This window comes from Cynocephalus volans, chromosome 9, assembly GCF_027409185.1.
Source record: "Cynocephalus volans isolate mCynVol1 chromosome 9, mCynVol1.pri, whole genome shotgun sequence".
In the NCBI taxonomy this organism is placed as follows: Eukaryota; Metazoa; Chordata; class Mammalia; order Dermoptera; family Cynocephalidae; genus Cynocephalus; species Cynocephalus volans.
In genome coordinates this window covers 66,636,783-66,649,200 of record NC_084468.1, presented here as the reverse complement: position 1 = coordinate 66,649,200, position 12,418 = coordinate 66,636,783, and the positions used below count along the sequence as shown (strand labels likewise).

The following is a 12,418-nucleotide window of genomic DNA, read 5'->3' as shown; positions in this document are numbered from 1 at the left end:
AGTTGTTCTAGCTACGTCATGGGGATGTTCATTCAACACACACTAACCAAACACCTATTACGCTCTTACAGAGAGGAATTCAGAATCAAATGAGGTCAGGTATATGAAAACACTATATAATAGACAGTGCCTTGTATACTGCAAAGCACCATAAAAATGAAGTATTATTATTACAAAAAATACAAGTATCTTATTACAAATTGATTCCTAAGAGAAAAAAAGATTACCCATTCACACATTTTAATGGCTTACTCATTTTCTATATTCATGCTGTCACAAATGATATTTAGAATTCTTTGGAATAAACATTTTTCACATTTTTTCTTTAGAATACAGTCATATTTGTGATGTAGCTCTTGACTCTGCCATTCTCTGTCTTATGGGAACTAAGGATGTTACTTCCCTCAGATGGTTGTAGCTCCCCAGGGAAAGTTATTAAGTTAGAAATTGTTACTATATTACCAGTAATGTAGAATCAGGATTCTAAGGGAAAAAAATGTGACAGGATCTAAAAGGTAGGTTCAGACACAAAGAAAATTTTATTTTCTTATTTTTGAAATTGATGTAAGATTTTTCAGTGTTAAAACTGACTTTCCAGTGTGATGATCAAGAAATATAACAAGACACCGAATGTAGAAATTATGCAGCTTTATAATTTTTTCTGTTGCTTCTTAATCCACTGAAAATAATTTCACAGTTTAATACTTTAGGGCAGCTTCTTTGCTAGATTCTTCAGTTTCTACTTCTTTAGGCAATAATGGATCAATCTTTAGTAACAAACCTTCACTTGTTGAACTACGAAGGAAAGCACGTACCACAAAAGGACCTGGAAACAAATACAAGAATCAGCTTTGATTTTATTTCATAGACACCTAATGAGCAAATGCAAATACACAACAGGAAACCTTATACAACCCATCATATTTTCACTTAAAAAGTACTGTATTATTGAAGAAATATTTTGAATTATAAGAAAAGGAAAATAGTTTCATTTCTTGAGAAGACACAGTAGCTGCACTCTAGAATACAGGTTGAGCATCCCTAATCCAAAACTCCAAAATCTGAAATGCTCCAAAATTTGAAACTCTTTGAACACCAACGTGATGCCCAAAGGAAATGCTTATTGCAGAATTTCAGATTTCGGATTTTCATAATAGGAGTGCTCAACAAGTACTCCAAAACTCAAAAAAATCCAAAATCTTCAAATTTGGACTTCTGGTCCCAAGCATTTCAGACAAGAGATACCCAACCTGTATTTATCCTTGAAACTACCCATACTCACTAATAATTCATTTCTCTCTTACAGAAGAGAGAAATAATCACCAAGAATTTATTTTGTTGCAAAGTCAACAGTGAAGGGAGCAAGCGGTGTTATTTACCTTGGAATGGCACATAATTATTCTTTATTACTCTTAAAGAGGTCTCCTCTCTAAACAACTATGAGTCATTAATAAGGTAATTAGGAACCCTTTGGATAATTAAATTTTACTTATTTAATTCCTGGAAATATTGTTGCTATTGCACTTGCATGTTAACTTGATTGTTTTCTTAATATTTTACATTTTTTAAAGTATTACAGGGCTATAGGGAAGTCTACCCTCAGCAAACCACTTACCCAAACTCAGTGGTCTGTGCCTGCAAACTTCATTGATAACTGCTTGCAAATTGGCAGCTATCTGGTCACTTGACATATCCAACTGAAAGAAAATGATATATAAACATCAATAATAAGAAAGTGAATAGATAATATAATTTGGATAACTACAGTGTTTATTCTCGACAGTATTCTTCAGATATTCAACTAATGCAAGTGATCTATTAAGAGACCCTACTGTGAAAGAAAAAACCTTCCATTACTCTTGTTTTAGAATGCTATATTTACGTGTATTTACATGTCAAGATTTGATTACCTTATAGAACATATTATAGCTAAGCATTTTGAAGTTTTTCCACTTGAGATTCTTTGACTTCCAAGCAATTTCTTCAGAGCATATCCTGATACATATACCATTCCCCACACTCACCCCAAGGAATTAGTGATATTTTTTCTTGAAGGTACTTGTTGATTTACTTTTAAAGGAACCTAAGAAAATGTTTAGAAAATAACACCTTCGTGAGTCCCAAATAAAACTATTTGACTACAGTGTTCAGACAATACGTATCTCACACAGAGACATTTTCAGGATGCTGTGTTAACATTGTAATTTTTTAAAAACTCTAGGCAGCAACAATTATCTTGCCATTTTGCAAAAACTGCAGTAAGTAAATATATATTGAGTGAGTCCTGTTCACAAAATTCCAAAACTCAACATACACCCTTGAAAAGTCCTTGTGCTTATTATTCTTCCTAAATATACCAGTTGAAGTCAGTGATATTACATTCAAATGTTTAAAAGATTTTGCACTGTGCCAAATGAATCAATTTTTAAAAATTCATATAAAACTTATAATAGCATGACTGACATAAATCACACAGTAAAAGAGTTCAAGTTCAAACAAGATTTCTATTTTCCAATGACTCTGAGAGACTTGTGAGAAATGTGTCATAAAAGCATCAAGAAAATTGTACCTGAAAAAAATTATTCTCTCATCATCAAACAACATTTATTCAATACCCACTTGGGAAAAATGCAATACCAAACCCTAAATGAGGAAGTCTGGACATTACTGGAAGAATTCTTACTTTATGTCAATCCATAAGTGGGAGTTACGAGAGGAAAAAAAATCAAAGCAATGCTTATTTCACCTTATACTTATCCACAGACCTTATAGACTTTAATTTGCACTGAAGCAAGCAGTCCACTGGCAGAAAAGGCACCTAACATATTTTATGTTAAAAAAAGAAAAGGCTAAGGGCATCAACATGTGTCCTCAGTTCCTCTCATTGCTCTTTTAATTTTCCACTTTACCTCAAATTGTCCTTCTTTCTGTTATCAATTGAAGTGATCATCACAGCTCTAATAAGTTCCTCTACTCTGTGTTAAAGACCTTTACCTTAAATTTGAAAAACAGATACAAGAAAAAACCGGATGTCTAACATATTTTTTAAAAGTTATGATCTATATTACTACATATATTAAGCTTAGATTTTTGTAACTGTACTTTCTGTGGCCTTATATTGCCATTCCTACAGTAAGCTAAAACAACAACATATGCTTTAGAAATGCAAACAATTATTTTTCCTACAGTTTTCATCATTAGGATGCCTTCAATGATTTTTATTAATTTAAGCTTTGAAAAAATACTAAAAAGTTTTCAATACAGTTTACACTTTGGTCCAAATTTTAGCATCTCTAATCTTTAGTACTGTGCCCTCTACTAAATTTTAAAATATATTTATAGCCATAATACTTTTACTTTTTCTTTTAGATATTGTACAAAATTATGAAAAAGTTACATATTTTATGGGTATTACAGTGATTATTTAATTAGCTACTGATGGCAAGGTAGGTATTTATTTACAAAAACACTGTATTCACGCATCAGTTTTATCAAAAGCTTGCATAGGAAATTTATTTGGGCTGACAATGATCTAGAGATAACTCAGAAAAAGCAACACTTGCAAGCTTCTCTGCCTACATTTCAGTTACTCTGCACTTCCAATAGTGCTTTCCTAAGCATAACATTTTATGGTCTTAGGAAGGCAGAGATGACCATTTTTTGAGGAGAAGATATTTTTTGTTAGATTCTCAATAGCAGAGCATTGGCATAACAGGAAAAAAAAATAGGGATGGGGTTGACCTTGAAGAGGATATCGAACTATGCTAAGCACCGTATTTGGATACATGCATATATATCTGAAAATACAATAGCCACAATATCTATATTTAATCCATATTTAGCTAAATATCTATATTTAGCCAAAGTGATTATGCACTGCAGTGCAAAACAGTCCTCATTCTGTAGTATAGACTGCTTTACTGAATCCCACTTTCTGCTTAACATCCCTTATTATGTCAGAAATCATTTCCTAAGCAGACCAGATGGAAGACTTGTACCAAAGGTGTCAGGGTAGTAGCTCAGTGAAGACAGGTGAACTCTATGTCTCTACTGCTTTGCTTTAACTCTCAGATTTTCCCCTTTCCTAACCTTTACCTTCAGTAACTTTCTTACCACTATAAGAAAACTAAAAATCAACGGTTCTTCACCATTTTTGTCCCTTTGAGATGAATATGTTAAATTTCATTTCAGGGCAAAACTCAATCATGAGCATATTCAAGGTAGTGATTCTTAAACTTTTCTAGATCATCCAACCTCTCTCCAGAAAAATGCACACAAGCACATAAAAAAATTTGGTCTATGCTTTCAGGCTCTTCATGGATTCTCTGATTAAAAAGACAAGAAAGAGAAGAAAGACTCCTGAGGAAAGCATCTCAGTTAAAAGGGATTGCTAGTCCACACTTTGAAAACTGCCAGTACAGAGGTAAGTCTGTTAAAATATTTTGAGGACTAAGGATTACGGTGTGAAAAAGGGATTTTTACATTTTACAGAGGACAGAACTAAAAAAATAATAAATAAGAAGGAAAGTATGTATATACATGATTTTTAAAATAATCACATGTTCTTTCCAAAGTGGCCAGCTTCTGTCACTATAAAATATGTTCTGATAGTCTCTAGATGACTGTTCACCTCTAACCAGAAACTGCAGAGAGAACCGTTACTTTGGATAAGCATTTGTTAAATCATCGAACCTCGAAAATCTCAAAAAATGAAATATTCTAAGATTATATAAAGTGTGGCCTGATAGACAGATGGGCCAATACTCTTAACCTCCATGACTCCTAACGATCTATACCAAAAAAAGGAAGACAATTTGTGTGTCTCCTACACAACATTAAACAAAGTATAGTAGTAGTAATATTAATAATAATTGATTGTGCAGCTATATTTATTGAATACTTACTTTGGGCCAAGCTCTGTTCTGAGCATCTATATAGGTATTCACTTCTCCTGAGAATCCTATGAGGTAGGTACTATTATTATCCCTCATTTACAATTAGAAACAGAAAACTTTGTAACTTATCCATGGGCACAAACATAGTAAGGGGTGGCCCCATAGCTATGTGCATAAGCTCCTAACACAGACGAATGTGGATGTGAACTCCACTTCCACCACTTACTAGCTTGTGACCCTGGACTCAGCTATTAAGTGTTGGTGATACTTATGAAAAATGAAGTATAAGTTGTATGAAAAACACATATTAATTTATTGTGAATTAAGGGGAGAAAAAAGGAAACTGAGACACTAAAAAAACAAACAAAAAACCCAACCCCCACCACATGCATTTAAGAGAGAAAAGTATGAATTTTCCCCTCTGCCTAATGAACCCTTTACTACCTTCCTAATTTTTAGATGTTAACACCATACAATTTAGTGACATTTACATAGCTCCTACTCAGTCAAGCAAAAGTCTGGGAACTAGGAATGGAAAGATGAGTAAGATACAAATCTTGCCCTCAGGAGCTTACAATCTAGTCACTAAAATACAACACGACAGGTGTCACTCTAACTATGAATCAAGTGCTATAAGAGCACAGAGGAAGAAGTGACTGGCTTTGACAGGGAAGGTTTCACAAAGAAAACTTTAAGCTGGATCTTAAAGGATGAAGAGTTCTAAAGGACAAAAGGGATCTCCTAGGCACAGGGACCTGCATGAGGTAAGGTGAGAACAAAGTGAACCCGGTGACCATGAGGTAGCTCATTATAGGCCCAGGGTTTCAAATTCAAATGCCTGCAGTCATCAAAGCAGGGCATGCACCCACATGACTGAAGAGGACTGGGTCTAAGTGTATATGCATATACCATGTGTAAGTACAGACTGTGCAGAGGTGGAGAGCAACCATTCTGAGTGGAGGAGTCAGTAGCTACTCACAGCTCACAAACTGTTACAATAAGGGCTGTGGGGCAGTGGTCATTAGAACTGATTTTTCTAGAACAGCTAGAAATCTGGATTTCTATGTGATACTGTACATTTTTTAAATGCTGATTCAATACGACAAAACAAAACAAAACCACTATTTGCACCCAACAAAATAAGTCTAGGGGCTAAATTCAAAACTACCAATTTGTAACTCTGGTCTTCACTTTATAGTACTGAAAACAGTAGGAAATAATTTGAACCTGAGATAGTGATTTGAGACTAGATTACAAAGGGATTTAAATGTAAAGATTTTAGGATATATCCTTCAGTAGCGAGAAGCTATTTAATATTTCTAAGGAGATAATGTTATACCTGATCTATGTTTTAGAAAGACAGAGAGGAAGTGTATAAAATAGGAGTTGGTATTCTTTCTTTGTAAATGGTGAGACAGTAAATATTTTAGGCTTGGTGGGCTAAATGGTCTGTGTCACAACGACTTAACTCTGCTGTTGTAGCACAAAAGCAGCCACAGACAATACATAAATGAATGTGTACAGCTGTGTTCCAACAAAACTTTATTTCTAAAAACAGGGGGAGAGCCAAACTATGGCCCACAGTCCATAGTTTGCTGACCCCTGCTGTAGAAGATAAACTGAAAGAAATTTGAGGAAGAGAATGGGCAAAAGCAACTATTAATTCCTGCTAAAGCAGAAAAGTTTTTGTGTTATGTTTTGTATGGTTTTATTTAAAAGAAAACTTGCTATGTGCTGATAGACTTTTAGTTTCTTACTATGCATCCACTACGCAGATGAAGCCAAAAAATATGTTTTGTCAGGCTAAGAATTAAAACATATTGCCACTTAAAATAACCGTAGGAAAAATGCTTAGCAATGATTTCAACAGCTGAAGTAAATTTTATATATGCATTTGAAATACATTTCTTCAGAACTGATGACCATGGCCCATATCTGAAAGCAAAAAAGGCAGTTAGGACCCTATATTCAAAAGAAAGATGCCAACAATTAAGGCTACCAAAAAGGTCCTACTGTAATCAACACCCATCCCAAGTAGAAAAGCCAAATGAGGAGGTAAGGCTCCAAGAGGCTCATGTGTAGAGAATGGCAGGTACCTGTAAGAAGAGGAGATTGGCTAGCTGAACATGTGTTATATGAAGGACACCAAACGAATAAGACACGGCCAGACAAGTAGCAACAACCAAAAGGGGAACCACACATACAGGCAGGTACGTAGAGGCATTTGCCTTGACTCCCTTCTTCCCCTCCCTGGGCCTCTTCCCCAGAGGAGTTACACCTAGAAAAAGCACTGAGACAGGGTATCTTAAAATTGAACATTGTAAGGTCTAGAGTGGGAAAAGGCAGAAAATGTAATGAGCCCTCCCACTTCAGGTCACACAAGCCATAAAAACCTGGCTCCAAATTGGGCAAGGGAAGTCTTCAGATATGAGATTAGAGTTTTGAATTGAATCAGTCACTGGAACTATGAGATCTACCTAAATGCCTGTGCCTAACAGAGAAGAGAAGTCATATAGAGCACAGGAAGCAAAGAATGGAGAAAAAACTATTTCATGATTTTACCTCACTAAATTCAGACTTTTCAATAAACAGTTACACATTTATATATAGACACAGAATGTACTCTGTGTGTCTGAGAGATGTGGATTTATGTTTATAGGACTCATATGTATAATAATGAGATATTAAAAACAATCTAAATGCCCAGTAAAAGGAATAAGGTTGGATAAATTATGATGCATCCACATGACAGGCTATGAAACAGCTATTAAAATACTTTGCAACAGTATTAAAGACATAGGAAAGCATTCAAGATATAGCATTAAAGGAAAAAGAATGGAAAACTCAATATATATTAGCAATTACATGAACAAAAAAATACATTCATAGAGAACAGTACTGAAATATTATCAATGTTTACAGGAGTTTTATATGACTTTTATATTCTTACCAATGCTGTTCAGTATTTTCCTAATATTTTATTATGTGCATTTATTACCTCTTAATAAAAAAAAATGGTTTTAGTTTAACAGTTAAAATCACAAAACCAGCCTTTTAAGAAGCTATAAATTATAAGGCATACTTTACTTCATAAAAAATAAAGCAAAATAAGGATTATTCTCATTGTTGGTACTGGGGGATAGACCCAAACCTCCGCCCTGACCACCACCACGGCTCCTAACAAGCAAATTATGTTGCTGCATGTTTACATATTTAATTATATTTTTAAAACTGAAAGATAGTAAAATTGACCATGTTGGGGGGTATACAGTTCCATCCATAACTCATGCATTTGAGTAAAAACCACGCCAATACAGAATACAGAACACAGAACCCAAAAAAACTCCCTCATGATCTTTCTCAGTCACACACACCATCCACTCCCGACCCCTGGCAACCACTGAGATGCCATTAGACTTTTGTCTTTTTGAAGATGTCATACAAATAGATTAACAGTATGTAAGCCATTAAACAATAACTCTCCACTACCACCTCCCCCAGTTCCTGACAACCACCATTCTACTTTCTGTCTCTATGAATTAGATTGTCCTAGGTTCCTCACAGAAGTGGAATCATACAATATGTGTCATTTTGTGACTGGCTTATTTCACTTAGCAATGTCTTGAAGGTTCATACATGTTGTAGCGTGTGCCAGAACTTACTTCCTTTTTAAAGGTGATGATAGTCCATTGTATGTGTATATACCACATTTTGTTTATCCATTCATCCTCTGATGGACACTTGGGTTGCTTCCACCTTTTGGCTATTGTAAATAATGCTGCTATGATTATGGGTATGTATATATCTGTTCAAGTTCCTGCTTTCCATTCTTTTGGGTATATAACTAGAAGTGGAATTGCTAGATCATATAGTTCCATGTTTAATTTTTCAAGGAACTGCTATAATGTTTCCCACAACAGCTACAGCATTTTATATTCCCACTAGTAATGCATAAGAGTTCCAATTTCTCCACATCTCCCCACCACTTATTTTCTGTCTTTGTTTTTGTTTTGTTTTTTGATAGCAGCCATCCTAAAGGATGTGAAGCAGTATCTTGTTGTGATTTTAAAATTGCATTTTCCTGATGGCTAATGATGCTGAGAATCTTTTCACATATTTACTAGATTTATATATCTTCTTTGGAGAGCTGTGTATTCCAATGCTTTGCTCACTAAACTTGAGTCATTTCTTTTTATCTTCGAGTTGTAAGAGTTCTCATATATTTTAGATACAAATCTCAACACATATGTGATTTGCAAATATTTTCTCCTCTTCAGTGGATTGCCTTTGTACTCTGTTGATAATGTCCTTTGATGCACAAAACTTTTAAAGTGTGATGAAGCCCAATTTATCTATCTTTTTCTGTTGTCTGTGCTTTTGTTATCAATATGAAACCTTTTGAAAATGACTTTTTTCAGTTAGGTTACAGTATGTAACCTTTTGAGACTCATTTAAGTTGTTGTGGCTATCAATAGCTCATACCATTTTTATTTCTGAGTAGTATTCTACTGTACAGATGTACCAGAATTCTTTTTTTTTTAATCTGCTCACATGTAGAAGGACAACTGGGTTTTACCAGCTCTTGATGACTATCAATACAGTTACTATAAACATTTGTATTCAGATGTTTGTGTGAACATAAGTTTTCATTTCACTTTAAATGTTTCACTTATGTGTGGTAAAACCCTAAAACAGATTTGGTGGGCCATACAGTAAATGTATGGTTAGCTTTACACAATACTATCACACTGTTTTCCACAGTGGCTGTACTATTTTGCATTCCTAAATGTATGAGAGTTCCAGTTTCTCCATAATCTTGCCATATTCCTCTAAGTAATTTTTTGTGTGACCTTACCTCCTTTCCTTCTTGGACTCCAATGACAAGAAAGTTGGATCTTTTGTTATTGTCCCATAAAACCCTAAGGCTCTCGATTTTTTTCAGTCTTCTGTGTCTCTGTTTTTCAGACTGGAAAACTTGTATGATCCATCTTCAAGTTCTCTGACTCTTTCCTCTATCATCTCCATTAATTTCACCTTTAGCAGTTCACAAACAATGTTATGAGGTCACTTTCCCAAGTTCCTCCCTCTCCTTGATCTCCCCAGTACTATCTGTTTCCCTGAGGCTCTCCTTTTCCACGGTCTGCCCAGAAGCTGGGGCTTTATTTATCCTGTTCTGACACTTTCTGCAACTGTTCCTCCACTAGCAAAAGGACAGAGAAAGAGAAAAAAGCAAAGGTGGTGTGGCCCACCCTCATGACCATAGCTCCTCTAATCAAGAAGGTTCCCTTCCCTCAAAGTTTTATACCTGTGTCCTCCTCTCACCTACTGTCACCACAAGGAGACATGATTTCCACTTCTCAACCCTGCAACTACAGGGCTTTTCCTGGGGCTCTTTCTGCCTGCACTCTCATGTCCACTGCCTGTTTTCAGGCTATGTTGAGACTAAGGTAGGTGACAACAGAAGGGGACAAATGGCAAACTCACCACCAGTTTGGGGGTACTTCAAAGTCTGGTTTTTTTTGCCAGTCTGCTACTCTTTATTTTTCAGAGTCCTCAAATAGCTGTTCCATGTACTCTGTCCAGGTTTATAATGGCTGCATTCAGTGAGAGAAATAAGGTCTCATGTGATTACCATTTCAGCTGGATCTGGTACTCCCCAGGCTTGTGTTATCCATTCATATTTTAGGTGTGGCAATTTTTTTCCATAAAGGGCCAGACAGTAAATATTTTAGGCTTTGAGGGCCACATTTGATCTGTTGCATATTCTTCTCCTTCTGCTTTTTTTTTTCCTAAATATAAAACCCTTTAAAAGACCATTCTAAGTTCACAGGAAGTACGAAAACAGGCCATAGAGCAATTGTTTGCCCTGTTTAGAAGACATTATTTGTCTAAAAATACATGAAAATTTGTGCAAAGACAAGCTGTGGTATGAGTTATGCTTTACATCATCTTAACAAGTTAATATTTTTACCAAAATCTATAATGGGAGAGAAAGGTGCCCCTAAAGAGAAGCAGCTTTTATCATCACTTATGATAAAACTGTTCAGGGAATGCTTAACTCTAAAATAATTCATAACAGGGTCTTACAGATGTTTTATTATTTACTGTAAATATTATATTAATGAATATATTATATTAATTAATATATTAGATGAAATACTAATGATGCTATGGTATGGTTTTTCTTACGCTATTATTTATATCTGATAGAAGGGGAGAGTCACACTTTCAATTCCCAAAACTTCGGGTAAATTATCTTCTATAGTTATCTCATGACACTATAGGTAAGAAAACTGGAAATGATAATAAATGATTTTTCATTCTAAATTCATACTGGTACAAACACTGGTAAAAATAGATCCAAAGGACGTAACCTAAAATACTACAAGGATAATTCATCCCAATTAAACATACATCTCTCAGAATAAAGCATTAAAGACAGTGCTGGCACATAATGGAGTTTTCATAATTACTAGTTTCTCCTCTTCCTTAGCCCCATACCCTTGGAGATCTAAGATCTATTGCCAAACTACCTCCTCTATTTTACATTCTACAGTTTATTTTCCTCTCCTTATAATTCTCTTATTTATGACAGTACACTGTAGTATGCCAAAAATAATGCAACAAAAGAGAAGTTAATCATTAACTGGAAGGAATGAGGGAAAAGGAGGAGTGGAGGGGGCAGTGAGCTGTGAGCCAAAAGCCTTTTATTCAGCTACTGTTTGTATCTAATTGATTTAAGCAGTATTCCTTGCTAGCCACTGTTTCAACTTATAGACCTAATTGCTTCAAAATAAGCCTTCAATTTCCACGTCCTATACTATCCACATCTTGTTTACACTAAACTCCAACACATTCACTTTTCCTGTTCTAACATGTTCACTAAAAAGGAATGCTCTCTGACTTCAACATGTTTACATTTCCTTGCCCTAAACTTGTTTATTTTTATTACATATACTTCACCTTTTATCAGTGGCTAGGTTGACAATATTCTTGCCATAAAACAATTCACTAGTACACAGGCAAAGAGAGTGATACCTATAACTTTAAAAAGAAAAAAAAAAATAGAGCACATTGAGGACACTGCCTTTTTATTAAGTATGTCAAAGCTCTAAATATATTTGAAACCCAGAAAAGAAACATGAGTTAAATCAGGTTTTGGCGTGATCTGGTATAAACATAAATCTGAGATATCCTACCCTCATTTTTTTCCTTTTAGAAAAGAAGCTTAGGTTTGATTTGCTAAAAACATTGTTTACAAGTCATTATTATTTACAATAACAATGTCAAAGCTAGGCTATTATGGAAATGCACTATATAATGTATTTTTAAAAGCTGTTCTTCATAATTTCAATAATATTTAGTAAAGCTTTTGTAACTCTTCCTCATTTCAAATTGAGATTTTATGTTTTTTTTAATTTTATAAATATTATTTTTTCAAGTTCTATGATGTTGCTGCAGAGCATTTGGGAGAGGGAGAGAGGAAAGGGGAAGGAAATGTGATGAAAGAAGGAGGAAGGAGG

General features: G+C 34.8%; 1 protein-coding gene across 1 annotated transcript in view; it reads right to left on the bottom strand.

Moving 5' to 3' along the window:
- Nucleotides 1-544: 544 nt before the first annotated feature.
- The window catches only part of MRPL1 (mitochondrial ribosomal protein L1), a 71,586-nt gene continuing 59,712 nt past the window's right edge, over nt 545-12,418 (bottom strand). Inside the window, exons 8-9 of the mRNA XM_063108424.1 lie at nt 1,616-1,697; nt 545-826 (exon numbers count right to left, since the gene is read on the bottom strand). Of these exons, the coding sequence (XP_062964494.1) occupies nt 699-826; nt 1,616-1,697 (210 nt within the window). The 3' untranslated portion in view covers nt 545-698. The remainder of the gene's footprint in view (nt 827-1,615; nt 1,698-12,418) is intronic.